At 39.7% G+C, this 19,170-nt stretch overlaps 1 protein-coding gene across 4 annotated transcripts in view; it reads right to left on the bottom strand.

Moving 5' to 3' along the window:
* Positions 1-19,170, bottom strand: part of CHN2 (chimerin 2) — a 466,205-nt gene that overhangs the window by 26,155 nt on the left and 420,880 nt on the right. For all 4 annotated transcript variants that reach the window (XM_073630167.1, XM_073630169.1, XM_073630168.1 and 1 more), the window contains exons 9-10: positions 11,546-11,719; positions 8,653-8,730 (exon numbers count right to left, since the gene is read on the bottom strand). In XM_073630167.1, coding sequence (XP_073486268.1) covers positions 8,653-8,730; positions 11,546-11,719 — 252 coding nt within the window. The remainder of the gene's footprint in view (positions 1-8,652; positions 8,731-11,545; positions 11,720-19,170) is intronic.

The following is a 19,170-nucleotide window of genomic DNA, read 5'->3' as shown; positions in this document are numbered from 1 at the left end:
AGCAGGAGCCACTAGCTCTTGCTGCTCTCAATCTTTCCTGTGAGAAGAAGAAGAGAGACCAGCACAGTGCTGGATTGAGAGAGGTCTCAGGTAAGTATTGGGGGTGGGGAGGGGGAGTAAGGAATAGCTAGTGGAAGATTTTTTTTACCTTATTGCAGAGAATGCATTATGGTAAACAAACTTTGGGCAGAGGTATTATGTTTTTTTTTTTGTATTTTTTTTTCACAATAGAAGAGGTATTATGTTTACTATAACTGATTCTGTCTGTACTGTGCTGGCAGACTTTCATTATCAGTTGTAAACTAGATGTGCACACTATCTGTCCTAACAAAGGATTAAAGATCTCAAGGCTTGGGTGGTATTACATTAAATTTTTTGGAACACCAAAGTAAATGATTGACAGGTATTAACAGGTTATATTACTTTAAACAGCATCTTCAAGCAGCACGTAATGTTACCGTCAAAAAGTGCAAGTGCACTCCATTCCTCTTTTAAACTTTGTTTTATTTAATCCTGATTAACTAGGCTTCTTAAACTGCTTTTCCTGGACTGCAGCCTCTTGCCACAAGATTCTGTACTGCATCTTCTCATGATCCGAGGTGTGTGGGCAAGACTGCTTCAGATGAACAAAAAGCAAAAGCTTGGAGCAGAGTGACAATGCAGATAAAGCTAAGATTGGAGACTGTCTACATACATCCTTCGTTGGTAACTATACCTTAGATATTCTGTTTCCTTGTGAATACAGGGAATTTTATCTATACATATATCTTGTGTGCTAATATGTTTAAGCAATGTACATATGTATATTTTTTTGACAGCAAATTAATCCCCTCAGGAAGACTTTGACCACGCACGTTGAAACGTGTTGGAAATTTGAATACCAGAATTTTTGATTATTAACATGCATTATTGTACGGGTATATACTGTTATAGATATATTGAATGATGCTATACATCTCAGACCAGAGCTCATATATTAAATGTTGCTAAGAGATATATATATATATATATATATATATATATATATATATATATATATATATATATATATATATATCTATATATATATATAGAGATATATATAGATATATCTCTATATATATATATAGATAAATATATATAGATATAGATATATATAGATATAGATATATATAGATATATCTATATCTATATCTATATACAAAATAATCTGATCCCAATCCCATGCTCCTGCATGAAATTCAGGTGGTTATTGAGCTGTTTAGGGGTATGCCTATGTGGGGTGGGGGGCATATTTGGTTCTGACATCAGAAACGCTAATATTGCACACGGACGGTTTCTAACAAACTTGGAAATCTATGTAAACTATATGTATGCCACTACAGTCCATTTACTGAGTTGCTCGGGAAATAGCAGCTTGTTCCTGACTGTTGCTTCCAAAGAATCATCTTCCTATTATCAGTAAAAAAATAAATAACTGAAGCACTTCAGAAAATAAACATATCTGGTAAGAGCCCATTCACACAGGGGCAACTTTGGATCCGACTTCAAGTCGCCCCAAGTCGCCCCTAGTCGCCTCAAGTCGCGCTACACGAAAAAAATCAATGTAAGTGAATGGATCTGTCTTAATGCACACTACTGCAGTCGCTCCGACTTCAGAAAAGGTTCCTGTACTACTTCAATCCGACTTGAAGGCAACTTGTACCTATTGATTTCAATGGAAGTTGCCTCCAAGTCTGATCACTGTTCATACTGAGGCAACTTTACAGGAAGCAGAAAAGAAACAGAAAGTAATTTCCTCCACTAAACAGCCAGCCCCCTCCTTCTCACACACAGCTGATAAGCTCTGATTGGCCACTTGTAAAGTTCCCTGTCCTGGAGGCGACTTCAAGTTGTGTTGTAAGTTGCCCCAAGTCGTGCTGTGATTCATACTCAAGTCGTGTCCAAGTTGCCTCCCAAAGTCGTGCTGGAAGTTGTGTTGCCCCTGTGTGAATGGGCTCTTAAGCTAGGTAGTGCCAGGTGAGTAACTAAGGAGTATAATTTCTGCAATTACTTGTACCATTTTTTGTACCTATTTTTTCTCTGTTTTTATATATTGTAATAAAGTACTGTAATTCGTTTATCCTAATGCAATGACTTTTTAGTTGCCTTCAAAGTCCCACTGTTTGGGGGGGTATTTTCTTTGCTATTTATACTTTTGGGATGCTGGCAACAATCCAGTGTTTTTTTCTGTTGGTTATACAGTTCCTGCAATGGTAGCGAGGTAGGTGCCATTGGGTTTTCCTGTCATAGCAAAAGCTCTGTATTATTTCCCAACAGCGACAGTAATGATGTATCTCATTATTTGCTATGCTTTCATCTGCACTCTTAATAAACAATTAAAATGATTTTCGGAACAAAAAAACAGCAGCTGCACCCATCAGGAAATTAAACTGCTCCTTTGTTCTGTGAAAGTCACTTCTCAATGAATTGCCTCTGTCAACAGGGGATCAGTGAAAACTATTCACACAAATGGGCCTGACTGTCTGATCCAAAACATGCTGCACCTGTTTCACATGCCCTGACCATGTGACTGCCCAGCCCCTGGATCACATTATAACCTATTCAATGCCAAAGAGAACACACATATAATAGCTATCTAAAGCATTGGTGCTGACTAGACCACAAGCAAAAATACATGTTGTAAGGTAATTTTAGCAAAGAGGCCCAGGATAATGACCCATAAATGAGATAGAACTCTGCCATCTCCACTAGTTGTGAACTGAATGCTAAATATCTATACCAAATACACATGGTCCTGTCCCCTGAGCATGGTGCCCTGCAATACAGCAGTGTGCCATGTCATTCTGCCAGCATTGCTCTCTGTATCATCCAAGGCCCCCCACCACTAGGAGAAGACCAAAGAGGACCCAGCACATCACACGACCAGCCAGAAGACATCAGAAAAAGGCAAGTAAAACATACTGCTGGTATAAAGCAAATAAAAAATGAATAGTGCAGTTGGCATTATAGACTATAGAGGAGATTCTGTTCTACTATTTATTTTAGGCTGGTATTCACTTAAAGTGAATGGCAAATTTGCATGTGCCATTAAAAAGTTTTGCATACATGTGCACATAAAAACAAATCCTATGGAAATTATAAAACATGAGAGCATGAAGTAAAGACCAATGTAAAAAAAACAAAAAACCCTTATTTATCAAACTTTCCTGAATGATACCCAATATGTCATTGAAGAGACTCTGTTTTTCCTAAATATTTTATTTATAATTTGCTTCACCTAAATATTTTATTCATTTCACAAAATATAATTAAAATAAGTTTGCGCATCAAGAGTACTCACAAGCTGCAGGCACACCAAGTGTATGTAGTAAAAACAAACATATACAGTATCTCACAGAAGTGAGTACACCCCTCATATTTTTGTAAATATATTATTATATCTTTTCATGTGACAACACTGAAGAAATGACACTTTGCTACAATGTAAAGTAGTGAGTGTACAGCTTGTATAACAGTGTAAATTTGCTGTCCCCTCAAAATAATTCAACACACAGCCATTAATATCTAAACTGCTGGCAACAAAAGTGAGTACACCCCTAAGTGAAAATGTCCAAATTGGGCCCAAAGTATCAATATTTTGTGTAGCCACCATTATTTTCCAGTACTGCCTTAACCCTCTTGGGCATGGAGTTCACCAGAGCTTCACAGGTTGCCACTGGAGTCCTCTTCCACTCCTCCATGATGACATCACAGAGCTGGTGGATGTTAGAGACCTTGCTCCACCGTTTGAGGATGCGCCACAGATGCTCAATAGGGTTTAGGTCTGGAGACATGCTTGGTCAGTCCATCACCTTTACCCTCATCTTCTTTAGCAAGGCAGTGGTGGTCTTGGAGGTGTGTTTGGGGTCATAATCATGTTGGAATACTGCCCTGCGGCCCAGTTTACAAAGGGAAGGGATCATGCTCTGCTTCAGTATGTCCCAGTAAATGTTGGCATTCATGGTTCCCTCAATGCCAGTAGGTCCCCAGTGCCAGCAGCACTCATGCAGGCCCAGACCATGACACTCCCACCACCATGCTTGACTGTAGGCAAGACACACTTGTCTTTGTACTCCTCAACAGGTTGCCACCACACATGCTTGACACCATCTGAACCTCATCAGACCACAGGACATGGTTCCAGTAATCCATGTTCTTGGTCTGCTTGTCTCCAGCAAACTGTTTCTTTCTTGTGCATCATCCTTAGAAGAGGCTTCCTTCTGGGATGACAGCCACGCAGACCAATTTAATGCAGTGTGTGGCGCTGACCCCCCACCCCTTCAACCTCTGCAGCAATGCTGGCACTACTCAAACATCTATTTCCCAAAGACAACCTCTGGATATGACGCTGAGCACATGCACTCAACTTCTTTGGTCGACCATGGCGAGGCCTGTTCTAAATGAAACCTGTCCTGTTAAACCACTGTATGGTCTTGGCCACCGTGCTGCAGCTCGGTTTCGGGGTCTTGGCAATCTTCTTATAGCCTAGGCCATCTTACGGTATATGCTCACCTTACAAATGGGCTCTCATTAGAGGGGCCAATGGAGCCTTAAAACAACCAGGGATTTCAGATGGCAGCTGCAGGTAAATATCCCATAAGCATGTAAACACTTTCAATAGATGGTCAATGAACTCCGATGTAAATACAGCTTCAGAACCAAGCCCAGCTCAAAAGAAAAATGGGAGCCTTATAGTATACACTGTAAAAATACTTTTATTAATAAAAAACATATATGCACTCATGTTTGCTAACCAGAGTGCCAGACATAAAAAAGTACCAAACCACCTACTCCCCTCACATCTCAATCCAGCTTGCTGTCAAGCTGTGCTATGGGGAGAACTGTATAAGCCGACATGTCACTTACAAACTCACTCTCACTCCTAAATTGGTTTAGCTCTGTTTTATGCCTTTTTAAGTGACATCAGGTGCTCCTGATGATGTCACAATGATGAAATATGTAGGATGAAACGGCCATGAAGACGGCACAATGATGAAAGGAATGAGCTTAACTGTTCCAGGAGAGAGAGTGAGCTTGTGAGTGATCTGCCAGCTTTTACAGTTCTCCCCATAATGCGGTTGACTGCACCCTGCGACTGCATTGCGATACGAGGGGGTGTGGCTGCTTTTTTTATGCCTGTTACTCTGGTTTACAAACCTGAGTGCATATATGTTTTTTTACTAATAAAAATATTTTTACAGTGTACATTATGAGGCTTTTTTCTTTGAGCTTGATTCTGAAGCTATATTTACCACCAAGTTCATTGACCATCTACTGAGAGTGTTTACATGCTAAATAGGATATCCACCTGCAGTTGAAACCTTAAATCCCTGATTGTTTGTTTTAAGGCTCTATTGACCTCTGTATTAAGGGTCCATCTGTAAGGTGAGCATATATCCTTGGGGGTCCCTGGTCACGGACTTCATGTGCATGTCTAAATAGGATTTTATTTTGCAAATTGTTTTTGGAGACTTTTTTTTGTTGGACATTGTGGTTTGTTTTATGGATTTGTTTGCACAGGTTACCTTGGTCATTAATAATTACAGACTCACAACTGTTGTGTTTGCATATACAGTATATTCTTTTTTTATAGTAATATAGCAACATTATATATTCAATCGGCACACTGTTTTTATATATATTTATAATGCAGCGCTTTATATATTTAAATATTTTATTCAGTGTGACTATGAGAGTATAAAATATTCACATCTCCACTTCACAAATTACTACATTTTGTGATGTCATAGCGTATATGTGTAGCAGAAAATATTGTAGGTTTTATAATTTCCCCTTCTCTGTGTTGATAATGACAGTAACATGATGAGAATTTCCTTTTCTAAAAGGCAGGACTCCTTGTGAAAGCTAAAACCATTTTCCAAACAGACGTCAACCTAAATATTTTATAGAGTCACCTTATTGGTACTAAGGAGATGGATTACAAATATCAAATAGCATTTACAAAGATTTCCAAATGGCTTGCATTTTGTAATGCTGAAACTGAATCCATATGCTCTTTACCAAGAATACCCTTCACTTCTTCTATAGTGGAAAAGTATTTCCACGTAATATTGCGTTGGCTTTTTTAAAAAACCTTGGGTACATTGAGGACTATTAAAAATTGTGTTTAATAAGTTAAAGAACAACGTCAGTTGCACAAATCAATGAGCACAGCATTATACTGGTCCATAGTTTATATCCTGGGTTGAGATAGGACCTTTGAACTGCAGCCGAAGCACAATTTCACACTGTTTTCGGTTGTTTCGCATAACAGAATATGTAGTTTAAAGTGGCTCTATCAGGGGCTTAAGAAAAAAACAAACAGCAACAGTATAAAGAAGCAGGTTTATATTTATCTGTCCACTGGCTAGCTGAGACGGATCTCTGTGCACCAATACTAGACAACACCTCTGGTGTGTATGTTGAATAGCATGTTCTCTCGCTGCCTGTTGTGGTTTTCCCCATCAACCCCCAGTCACGGCAGGATAAAGCATGACAAGCAGGTTAGTTGAAGGAACATAAGTGGCCAATGGGGGACATACTGACTGCTCCATGCAATCTAGAAGTGTGGGATAATATCAGCACACAGAGCTCTGCAAGAGAGTTTCGGAAAATTAGCAGTCAGATCAGTAAATAAAAACCAGTATTCTCCAAAGCATTTCTGTTTGGATTTGTTTTAACCCTTTAAACTGATGATCTTAAATATTGCAGACATGGGAAAAATACATGGACTTGCTGGCCTTGCTCTGGAGATGCCAACTGCCTGACCATGCCTGACTTCAATGCTGATGAGTCACAGGCCCAGAATAAGAATACAGAATACAGCAAATTAAAGTTTGAAAAAAATAAATCCTTATTTTTATATTTGTTCAGGTTGACTGACTCCAATAGCATGTGAAACAAAACAGATCTTTAACTGAAAAGCATTACAATCACCTTAAACCTAGAATGGTTTTAACAAGTATAAGTTCCATTACTACTATTGGCCCTGCAGCATCTACACAAGGGCAGCTTATTATAGGCAGACATAGTCCTCTCACAAAACAAAGCTGCATGTAGCTTTCTGTTTTGTCCCTGCAAAATAAGAATATATTTAAAAAAAGCAGAACTGCCATGACATTCAATGAACCCATAACTAGATTACTGCTTCATTAAAGAGCATCTCTAGTCTATATATTTTTTTAGTTTTGGATAGAGTGGTGAGGGGTTGGTTGGTTGAGGTTTTTATTTCCCAGTTAGAGAGGTTCATGCTCTCTTTTTGTCCTGATGACTACTATTACTAGGATTGAAAAGTGATAAAGAAACCAAAATTGTGAGTAGTTGCCAAAGTTGAAATAGGAGTGAAATCTTACATAAGGGACACTTGTTCCAATGACAACAGTCTAAAGGTGGCTATAGATGTATCAAGCAGGGTCCGGCCGAACTTTTGGTCAGTGTGTGGCCATCCCGTTCATAAGAAGTTGATCGAAAGGTTGAATTCTGTTGAATGAACAAGGTGGAAAACTTTTGTTGATCAGCTGTGTATTCTGACAGCTCCGAGTCTTGTCAGAATACAATGTCCTAGCGGGGGGGATTCTTCCATCCACCTTGTTTGTGTGGATGGAGGAATTAGGTGGACTGAAAAAAAAAAAAGGTAATTATCTATGATCAGATTAATAAGGCATCTCCCAAACTTACCTATCACTTCTTGTTGTGCCTTCATGTTATACATTGAAGGAAAATCAATCCAGTGGGCCAGAGATGGCAAAAAAACAAATCAAAACAAAAACAAAACAGTGACGGGTTTTGAAAATTCCTCACTCAAAGCAGCCAGAATTTAGGCAAAAAATGTTGGGTTGAGATATACTTTAAAGTGAAACTCAAGCATAACTTTTTTTAGTTGTGGATTGTGTGGGAGTGGGAGAATCTTTATCAGGTTTTTATTATGTCCATGTTCTGATGGAGAGGATTTCATCTTCTCTCTATCCTGATGACCACTCTGGAAGGGAGAAAGTCTTAACAACAGAAACAAAGAAAATAATAAAACATAACAGAGGTTCTAACCAGTTTAATCTGTTTTTAGCAATGGTCCTTCTGCAAGAACATTTCTTCCCTAATTCAATTACAAACACGTATTCGCTGTGTATAGAGATGCAGGTCAATAGCAGACTAGTGGAACATTTAGCACACCATGAAGAAAGCCTACTGGTTTTCACCTGCCCTAAATGTAGGTAGTGCAGTGGTGAATGGCACAGTGGGAGGGGTCCCAGCACCCTTCTGACTCTTAATGGGGGCCTACATGCATTCATACAATGTACACACATTTTCTACCTACTTATGGTTCTAACTCTTCACCACCTATTCAAAACTAAATAAAGTTAGACTTTAAATTATACCAGAGAACGCTTTTGAGTTCAATGACATGTATGGAGCCACCTGGTGTAAAATGTATTTTTATATGGCAGAAAAATTGCTGTCTTTTATTATTATATTGTCAAAGAATAATTTTATACTGCCAAGCATAACAGTAAAATTGGTATGAGATACAGGAAAGAGTAAAACTGGTATAACAAAGAAAACTTTACCTTTTGCTATATATAGCACAACACAGACAAAATTCATTCCCCTTTATAATATATACTGATAACTCACCTCGATCAAACGCCATTTTTACATCTTCAATGTGCTCTGTAAAACCTGAAACTCTGTACAGGCCTTCTGACTTCAAGCCTATAAGCAGAAAAAGGACACAAATGCAATACATCCATCTACATCGTTGCATATTTTGAAAAATGTTAATTCTTACTTAAGTGAAATTTAACAGAAATGCATTGGGATCAACTGAAGACAAAACATCTGCTGAAAATTACCTACACTTTGTGCCCCATAGCTAAAACAAGACGTGAGAGGAAATCCCTGCAAATAAGAGAATGCCTTGCACTCCCTAGGTCACCAAAACTAGTGTCCCCATTGGAAAACATCTCCTTTGTTACTTTTCTGGGGACAACCCAAACATTTTTTTTTTTTTCATTTTCAATGATAATGGTAAACAGGACAAATAGAGAGGGGAAATCTCCCTAATGGGGGCACAGACATGAATAGCAACTAGCAAGGTATTCTAATCCCTCTCCATTCTGTCCAAACAAATAAAAATAAATTTGTTTTGCCTTTAGTTATACTTTAATGTATGTGAACAGCACATCAAAAGCATTAATATCAAGCCCATTGATACTACAAAGCACATTTAGTGAAGGTTTACATGGTGAAACATTCATTGCACTTCTTTACAGAGAAGAAAAGGATCAATAAAAAGTGATAAGTTGCCTCTACCTCATTACTGTATATATACTTATTATAGGCTATACTTTTGTGTCTGCATGGTTGAAAGATTCACTTTGGAATCCCATTAGGAAGATCCACATATATGAAAATCAAATTTATTGGGTGCCTGTAGACTAGTAGTAGAGGAAACATTAATCATAATGTTTAGAGAACCTACAACAATCAACGTTGTTTTTCCCTTTTCCCTGAAGCTGCCAAATTAGATAATCCCTGTCCCCCCCTAAGCATATGCTCACGGGTGTAAGTGGCTCAGGGCTGGTGTGCTGGGTCTGTTTGTACTTGCTGAACTTTTGCACAATATAATGCTATTGCCAAGTTTGGACTCTGTGTTCACTGCCCACCGCACAGCGCTATACCTAGGCCACAAAATTGTGTCTGTACACATGCCGTCCCTTCACGGTCTGGGTCACGGTTTACATACCACACAAAAGTGCAACATGCATCGTTTCCTAATTACAATGATCTCAAGTATACAGCACTAGTTATATGAAAATCATAGGTGGTCTGGAGCTGTACAAAATCTCTTAGTGAGTGCTTTAAAATTGGAATTGTCAGCATGCCCCTGATTGATAAGCATGGCTTGTGACAATTTGATAGTGACCTCGTGAGCAGTAATGAGTATGTACATGTATTGGAAATGTTCAATATTATTTCAGATCTTGGCCAAATTTGACTGCATGGTGTTAAATGATAAGTTCACCTTTGGGAACATGTTACATATTCCACCCATTTTTAGGGTAGAAAATGTAACAAGTTCCCACTCCTGTAGCTTCTCACCAATTTCCTTTCAATTAAAAAGAACTCAGTGTTGTGGGGCTTTGCCCGCACAGCCACAGCATTCATTCTGTGAATGAACTACATGTACCGACAGCCTTTGAGTCTGGCAACTTGTAGTTCTCAATGAACTACCAGGGTGCTAGTGGGCACTCTCTAGATAGTTCATTGAGACTTCCTGTCGTGACTGCTTGCCTGTACGACGTACAAGCAGACAGATACACTGACAGTGTGCAGGAGCCTGAGATTGCCTTGTGATATGCTGAATGTGGGTGCAATGAAACAAATAAATAATAAATGCACATTTTTTTACTTGCAAAGAATGTGCTTTTTTTTTTTTTCAGAAAGGTGAACTTATCCTTTAATTTATTAAAGGCAAAAAGACTGTTCACGTTGCAAGGGAATTTTTACCTAGCTTAGTGAATGAGGTGAAGCTCTACTGACTTCATCATCTAATCAAATGCAAACAATTTTTTTAAATTTTATTTTCACTCCAGTGTGCATTGCACATTAAACATGGCTCACATCTGGGAGGGAAGTAGTAGTGGGTCCTGCAGGTGCAGCCTGGGGAATTCCCTATTACTCTCTTGTGAAAAACGCTTTTTCCTGCTTAGAATTATTGTTCCAGGCCTCTATGGTCACTAGGTGCCAGAGAAGGAGGGAGGTGGGGGAAATGTAAAACTAGAACATGGGAAAAGGGCAGTTTCCGCATTGAGACCAATAAATGGAGATTTAGTAATTAAAGCACACAAATGTATTCTACAATAACCCATACTTCAGAATTGATTGCACACAACACAGAAACCACCCTGAAAAAGGAGAGATTTGTTGCTATGGAACAATACTAGCAATTCTTTCCTAAGGAATTATGATAGATCATGAAATAAGGATACGGGTATTCAAGAGTACTATGTTAAACAAGCCTCCCGATTACTTTCCCTGTCATTTTCTGAACTGCACATCATACTGCTAGTAACATTATCTAGATGAATATACAGTATTCATCTTCCCTTACTTCAAAACATAACGTATAGATTTGTAGAGATAAGCTTCTTTATAGGTTTCTAACAGCAATTGATTATGATCTACATTGATAATGACTGTAAAGTGGAAAAGTCCACATCAGTAATCTCTGCCACACAGGCATCAATCACCCAACAGAAGGCTTATCAGGATCTCTCAGGCAATTATAAGCTGAGAAAGGGGTATCTCTTATACTGTCTGCTTACACGCTCTGTAATAATGACGATGGCTGTTGCCTTACAGATTGAGGTCTATGTATAATAGGAGAACAGCATGATGGCTATAATTGGGTTTGTTTGTGATAATTCAATGCCCATTGATCTCAGGGGAGTAGAGATAAGGACCATACAACCTTTGAGATCGGTGTATATTCGGAAGAAGTAATAGACAGGAATAAATGGCTAACCTCTTTGCTCAATCTCCTGGATGCACATGTCCACTACCATGGGCCTCGGGGTATTGTGTGCTTTCACCAGGGTGGTAAGGTCGCAGCTGTATACTTTCTTGATGCGCTTCAGATCTGGCTGGCAGTCATTGGGCACGTATTTGGAACACTGTTTATGTACATTCAATCCGCAGTCTGAAAAGGAAAAAATACAAGCAGTGAACAAAAAACAAAGTGGTGCAATTCAAAAAGATGTCACACCAGAGTAACAATAATTAGCAGATTGAAGCTAAAACAGGCTTAATTGCCTCCAACCAGGGGTGTCAATTAGGCAAACCTGTTATTTGCACTGCATGGGAAAATACAGGTTCAATTTAAAGAAAAACTTCTTCAAAAAGGAACATGGAGGCTAACATTACCGACGTTACCATTACCATTACTGACTCATTCTGCAAATGCTAGTTGCCCAGCAGTCTAAAACTGACCTTTTGCTTCAACATTGTAAGTCATTTATCTGGCACATGTATGCAAATAAAGAATTCTAAAAATTCTTTTGATTTTGCATATACCAAGTCAGGTCAGTGACTCAAAATTTGTAAGCCAGATTGTCAGCATAATAACCAGGCAACTGGCATTTTCAGAAGAAAGGTAACAGTTGCAGAACCCATATGTCTCCACAGCAGATTTATTCAGAAGAACTTCTCTATCCTTTTGGGGAGATAATAAACACACCATTATTATTTTTCCTACTATTCCCATGCTTTTATCATCATAAGTATCACACTCACATAAATACAGGAAACTATGGACCACATGCTGATTCTCCTGATCAGAGGCCCCAGGTCCACATGTATTAGTGTAACAGCTATAAAGAATTGGAAATGGACGAGGGACCGTACATGGGAACTATATGACCACACAGCACTATGATTCATTATAAGTAAACCATTTCCACAGCGTGTAGGTAGAAGACATAGCCAAGACAAGTCTGACTCGGCAGCTTGATGCTCATCTGAGCTGGCAACCCATCATCGTTAATGATTTTGCAGCAGATAAATTGTGTTCCTTTTCACATTACATGTAGGTCTTTTCTGAACTTGGCCCCGACATGGGAGCTGTTGGGAAATTTCTGCACTATTTTTAAAGTCAGGCCAAGATTTTATATAGAAGCCAAAGATAGAAACGGAAACTGGTCGACTCCATGTGGAAATTCCCATGAATGTCTCCAAGTATAAATACTTTGTCTGGAAGAATGTATATTTGTTATGTCTGGTGTAGCACTGACAGCTAATGACAGTCTGTATTTCATACATTAATACAGTTCTGCATGGCATGTAGCAACTTCAATAAACATACTTTTTTCCTCTAAAAAAAAAATTATGAAAAAACACATTAAATTACCCCTATCTTTATAATCTGCTATACAATTGACCATGGTATGTATATAGGAAGAATTTAAAGCATGTCTACACCCAAAAACAAAAATGTAATATATTGCAGGTAACCAGTTCTTGGATGTGGTGACTGGCTGCATTTGTTTTCTTTTTTCAGTTTTAGTTTATCTTCACCTGGGGAGCCTGCCAGTAACATATTTCTTGTCCTAGGATGACAATGGTTCCTCACTGTACAATATCTATAGAGGAGCAACATTGTCACCCTAGGACACAACCATAGAACACCTCCCTCTCTTTCCTTCCCCAAACCAAAAGGGAGGTGTTTTGTAGGCCACATAGCTGGAAAAAGTTTAACTATAAAGCCTCGTACACAAGATCGGATTTTCCGCAGACAAAACCTCTGACTTTTGTCCGAAGGCGTGTGCCTGGATTTTGTCTTGCACACAAACAGCACACAATTGTCGGCCAGCAAACACGAACGTAGTGACGAATTACATGGTGTTTCAGCTCTTTAGCACCACCCTTTGGGCTCCTTCTGCTAATTTCGTGTTAGTAGAAGTTTGGTGAGTATTGATTCGCACTTTTCATTTTGCACTTTTCAGTTCGTTTCTGAATGGCCGTTTGTCAACCAGCCATATTGCAGAATCGGAGGAGATAACGTGTTATTTATTATTGGCCTTGGAATTATTGCTTTGACCCAAGTCCAGTCCAGGAACAGGAGGAGGAGGATTTGTCATATTGCCTTTGCTGAGGGAGCTCCAGGAGAATAATCCAGATGATTTTCTGAATTATCTCCGGATGACGGACTCCTGCTTTCACCAACTCTTGGCATTGTTGACCCTCTATATTAAGAAGCAGGACACATGCATGAGGCTTTTATTTTATTTTTTGGTTGAATAATGATTTGATTTGGTATATTTTCTATATTTTTGGATGCACAGAATGCACTTTTTGGTTAAGTGCTATTGGCAGATAGCATGTCTAATTTTATTTGGTTTCTTTTTTGAATGCACAAAAAAAAATGTGGAGAATAATATTGGGCTATGTGTTTTACTTCAAATAACAGTTTGGGAGTAGGCAGTTACATTTTAAAAAATACAATGTAAAATTAACAAGGGACACCAACATAGTTGTATCTTTGATCATCCTTCTAAGGATGAGCTCAGGCGTGTTGGCAACTCCACGTACCCGCGCCCGCCAGGAAGCTGACACTCCACAGCGCTAATCACATGCAGTGACACATTTCCCACAGCTGCACAGTTCGGGAAATGTCTTGCTACCTGTGATTAGCGCTGCGGAGTGTAAGGCCCCTTTCACACTTATACGACTTGTCCCACGATTTTGTACTGCAAAATCGTATAACAAGTCATTCTCCATGATTTTCAATGACTACCATTCATATTGGTACAACTTTAAGTTGTGCTGATTTCAAAGTAGTCCCTGCACTACTTTGGTCCAACTTCCATCAAGTAGCATGCAAATCGTACCTGAATAACATAGACACGATTTCAGCACTATTTTGTAAGCACAAGCTGAGAATGGTTAATTCCAAAGTTGTGGCAAAGTCGTACAAAGTAGTACTGCCTCCAAAATCGCAGTAAAATCGCTGTGAAATCACGGTAAAATCGCACGACTTTGAAGTCGTATAGTGTGAAAGGGGCCTAAGCTTCCTGGCGGGCGCGGGCATGTGGAGTTGCCAACACGCCTGAGCTCATCCTTACTGCCTTCTAGATAAATCATTGTGGCTCCTAGAAATCCTTAATTTTTAGCCCAGTCCATAGTGTGCCCATGTTCCAAGCTCCTTCCTTTGAGTTCTCAGGGTGGCTGAGCACTATAGCATCTTGTGACAAGGCACTGCCAACTCCATATGAAAAAACTATGAATAAAACATTTAATTTGAAATGAACTAAGAATAACCAAACTCAGAGTAAAAAAAAAAAAATGACTCAATTTCCACTATTAGAAAGATCAACTCCAGCAAAAAAATAAACTTTTCTTGACTTTGTTTGCAATGCTGGCAGTGCTGTGTTTTCTTTTTGAAGGCAACATGGCCAACACATAATACCAATATCTTCCCAGAAGCCTAGAATAAGACTGCAAAGCCAAGTGTAATTTTACTAGGTGCCTATTTAATTTGCTTCAAAGCTTTTGAATGGAGCTTGTTTTTTTGCTAAATTTTTCTTGTGAAGTATTACATGAAGGACATACCTTAGCACATGTGAAGTATCGGAAAGCTATATAGAGATACCTAAAACTCTTATGCACACTCTGAACAAACAGAAACAGCAGATAGTAATCTGTGCCAAGTTTCATTAAACTGAATTTACAAGAGATTGTCTTGGTTTTATGAAACTAGTTGCATACTCCAACTATGGATTGTTTTCTTTCACTCATTGATCTTTTTCCAAAAACAAAGTTATAGTTCCACCCCACTAAACAAAACATTTTTAATATATTAAAGAGGTATTAAACCTTAAAGCAAACATTATATTGCCGCTTACCAATTCTTAAATGTGAACGCTGTATTTGTTTTCGTTTTTAACCTTTCTTTCTTTTATTTTTACCTGGTGATCTGGCCAGTAAGTCTGTTGTTTTTCAACATAACAAGCTGTTCTGCAAATGTAGCAGTTAGTCGGTTGAGACAAACCATTTACCACTGACAGGGTCGGCTTTTATTTATTTACTGCCCATTATCCCACAATGAAGAAAACTGTTTGCTGTAACTACTTATAAAGTGTTAGCAGGAATTCAGCTTCAATTTGTTAGTGTATTCAAACTGCTAGTTCATCTAACACTCCCCTGCAAAGAGCAAAAAGCTCCAAAAAAATGCATAGGTGTGAACCTGGCCTAGGTGGTTTTAAAGGCTAAATGTTTTTTTACCTTGATGCACTCTCTGCATCAAAGCATTTGTAACCCTAAAAAAACAATTGGATCCTGTTACTTTAAAGCATGTTATACAGCACAGGGCTTGTGTCGTGTAATTTGGCTCCCTGTATTACCTGAAATACCTGGCTGATCCTGCCTGGTTCTGCCCTCCCTCTGTAATCTAACCACGGTTTATCAAGGCTGCTGAGCCCTGGTCAGTTTACATGCCTCCGTCATCCGCAGCTCTCCTCTGTCCTCCCCCCTTCCCTCCCTGCCTGTCAGCTAGTGACAGTGCCCACCCCTCCCCTCCCCTCCTGCTGCTGAAATTACTGTGTAAATTACATGCAATCCTCTCTGTTAGAAAGCGTCCTATGCTCCAGTGTTTGTAAAAAATATGGCCATTACTACCTTGGCACCCATGTAACTCCTCGCTGCTCCCCTCCTGAAGTCTCGGCATTCTCCTCATCTCCTCCCCGGCTGACGTCTTGGCTCTCTCCTCCTCCCGACTGATGTCAGCAGGGGATTCTCGGCCCCTCCCGCTCTAGCTGTCAGATCTGGAGAGGGAGCAACGAGGAGTCACATGAGCGCCAAGCGGTGCTGTGAAATAAGGTAGAAATGGGCATATTTTTTACAAAGCACAGACATCGTGGCTGAAGGCCAAAGCACCTTACTGAACTCCAAACCGGAAGGATAACGTCTTCTCACCTGCCAGTTACACCTGTTCCAGCACTGACTACAGAGTAATTTTAAGGGAAATGGCATTGAACACTGATTTTCCTGCACCAATTCTTCACACGTGTTAGACTTTACGCTTTCGTTTTGACCCGAAGGCAAGGAGGGAAGCTGCTGTATACTCTACAAGGCCTCCCACACCAGTCGCCCAGGCCCAGCCCATATGATGATTCTGCTACGCAGCCGTCCTTAACATAGAGTCTCTGCTGCTTAGACCCTTAGACCATTCAGCCACCAGTCCACCCCACTGACAGAACCCCTGTTACTGGCCACCACCACCTCCTCTCCTAAGCTGGCTGCTCCTCTTTTCTTTTTACCTCTTACTTTCCATCACCCTGAGGTGAACATGAAGGCCTACATTTCATTCCCTGTTCCTATACACTGTAGGACTTCACACAGTAAATCAGACTACACAATTTACTTAACTAGCAACTTCTTTTACTGAATAAATGGCATAAACGTACAATTCTTTGTCATCTCCATATTGTAGTTCTTCATGAATCATACTCATGGCTATACTGTGGCGTCCCATACTTTTAGTTCGTACTAGCTTCCAACTGATGGTACATGGCTCACTAACAGTCCTACTTCAGGGTCCCGCTAAGGACTGACTCCACTTAGGTGCAACACTGCATCTATTTGTATATGGTTCTTCTTACTATCATAACCAACCTCTCTACTCTGCTTTGCTATGGGAAGCTGCACAGGCCAAATGGCAGACACACCACAACATTTTATCCATTACATCGCTGAACAGTAACTCTTGAATGTAACACACACACATGACATTTTAGGCAGCTGCCTACACATTGCTCAGACTTGCTCTCTTGGGCCTACAGGCCTTTCAGGAAAATCACACTTGACTTATTCACACACATGGCGGAGAACTGCCTTCTCTTACAATGCCCACAGTGGAACAATGGCAGACTACTCAAGCTACACAGAAATCTATCCCTAAAATGGACAGTTATTTGTGTTTACCCCCCAGACCAAAGATCCCCTGGCTTGCTGAACTAATAAGAGTTATAAAACAGGTCTCAATATGGCTGGTGCCTGTGGGAAACTTGGGAAAACACTATCAATCATCACTGTAAGATGCAGTAAGGAAGCTGCAGGTACCATCAAGAATGGGAAGGGGGGGGATGGGGACCAGAGGGTTACAGCAATGTCTGGCTGAAACAAAAAATCCCTAGCAAGCCCTAGCAATTAAGATGTGCTCCCTGTTTGCTTCTCGATGCCTATTTTTTTTATTTTGACCGGTGCATACCTTTAATAGTTATAACTTGGGAATTAATATTTTTTATAGTGCTTCCAAAGGCACTTAGACATCCACATAGACGATCTAATTAAAATGCTAGAAAGTGGCCATTTCATAATACAAACCATTTATAAAGACAGGGCTTACATTTTTTTGTTTAGAGTATGAACCCCGAATGCAAGAGGAAGCAAGCATAATGGTTTTTCTCTATCACAGAAAAGGTCATCCGCGGGCTATAAAATAATGATGCGTTTGAACAACCCTTTCATCCAATTACACATCAGTGAATTGCACGGAAGCCCAGAGGGCATCTTTAAATTAGGAACAAAATATTTTTAATTTGTCACGATAGCTTAAATTAAGTCAAGCATAATTCATCACAAGGACAGTGAAATCTCTTCTAATCCTGGAGGGCACTACTCTATTAAATGTTTTTGTAGCATTTCAGAGGAGTCCCAGTAATCAGTGCAACTTATGTCAAAGACCTGTCAACATCTGCAGCCATTTACAGTGAGGTTGGTCTAGCAATAACAGTATGCGCTCTATATGTTGTGTGTGTGGATGCGCTGCTTCCATCTAAATACGCTTATATCCTGTCTATAAAGTGCAAACTTATTCCATATACAACCTAAGATCATATGCAATCAATAAAGATTTTTTTACATATCAAAAATTATAAAATTTATAAAAGTTCAATAATTCAATAATGTGTGTCACATCATAGCAAAGTCTCCCAGTGATACGTTCAAATCTTCTGTCAATTGCCGTGATTGGCGTGCGCTTGTAATAATACAATGTGCTAGTGACTTAGTGCTCCACCTCCACCTGTGAGATTGGCCACTCACCGGATATTCCTTTAAAACTACACCTTTGGTTCATTCATGGGGATAACCACTCCACTCAAAGGGAACTTCTTCAACAGATATAATTGGACCATAATGTTCCTCATGAAACATGAATAAAAACGATCATCGCGCAATACCGTTAATACTGTTTATTATAAACACAAAGTAAAAACTGTGCACTCACATTTATGTGTGCCCCCCAGCCGGCACAAAGCTATTCCAACAGTTAGGGACGGGTAGGTATAGCCACCTAGTTCGCCTATGTGTGCTGTGCGACCTCCGTTCCTCCCCTCTTGCCTGTTCGCGTCCTCACCAATCCCGTTCGTATTGGATCACGTGGGTATGTGTTTCCCAGCAGCCTCTACGCGTTTCGCAATTTGCGTCATCAGGAAGCTGCTATTTGGTTGGTTCCTGTTCTATTTATATTAAACCTGGGCGGAAGTGCCCCTGCCGCCATCTTGATTATGGGCATTCCCTTACATTACTCTCTAGTATGACTTCCTCCCACTTGTCGCCATTTTGACTGTGGGTATTAGCCCATTCTTATAATTG

This window comes from Aquarana catesbeiana, linkage group LG05 (assembly GCF_042186555.1).
Source record: "Aquarana catesbeiana isolate 2022-GZ linkage group LG05, ASM4218655v1, whole genome shotgun sequence".
In the NCBI taxonomy this organism is placed as follows: Eukaryota; Metazoa; Chordata; class Amphibia; order Anura; family Ranidae; genus Aquarana; species Aquarana catesbeiana.
The sequence above is the reverse complement of the archived record's forward strand: the minus strand, read 5'-3'. Positions and strand labels throughout refer to the sequence as shown.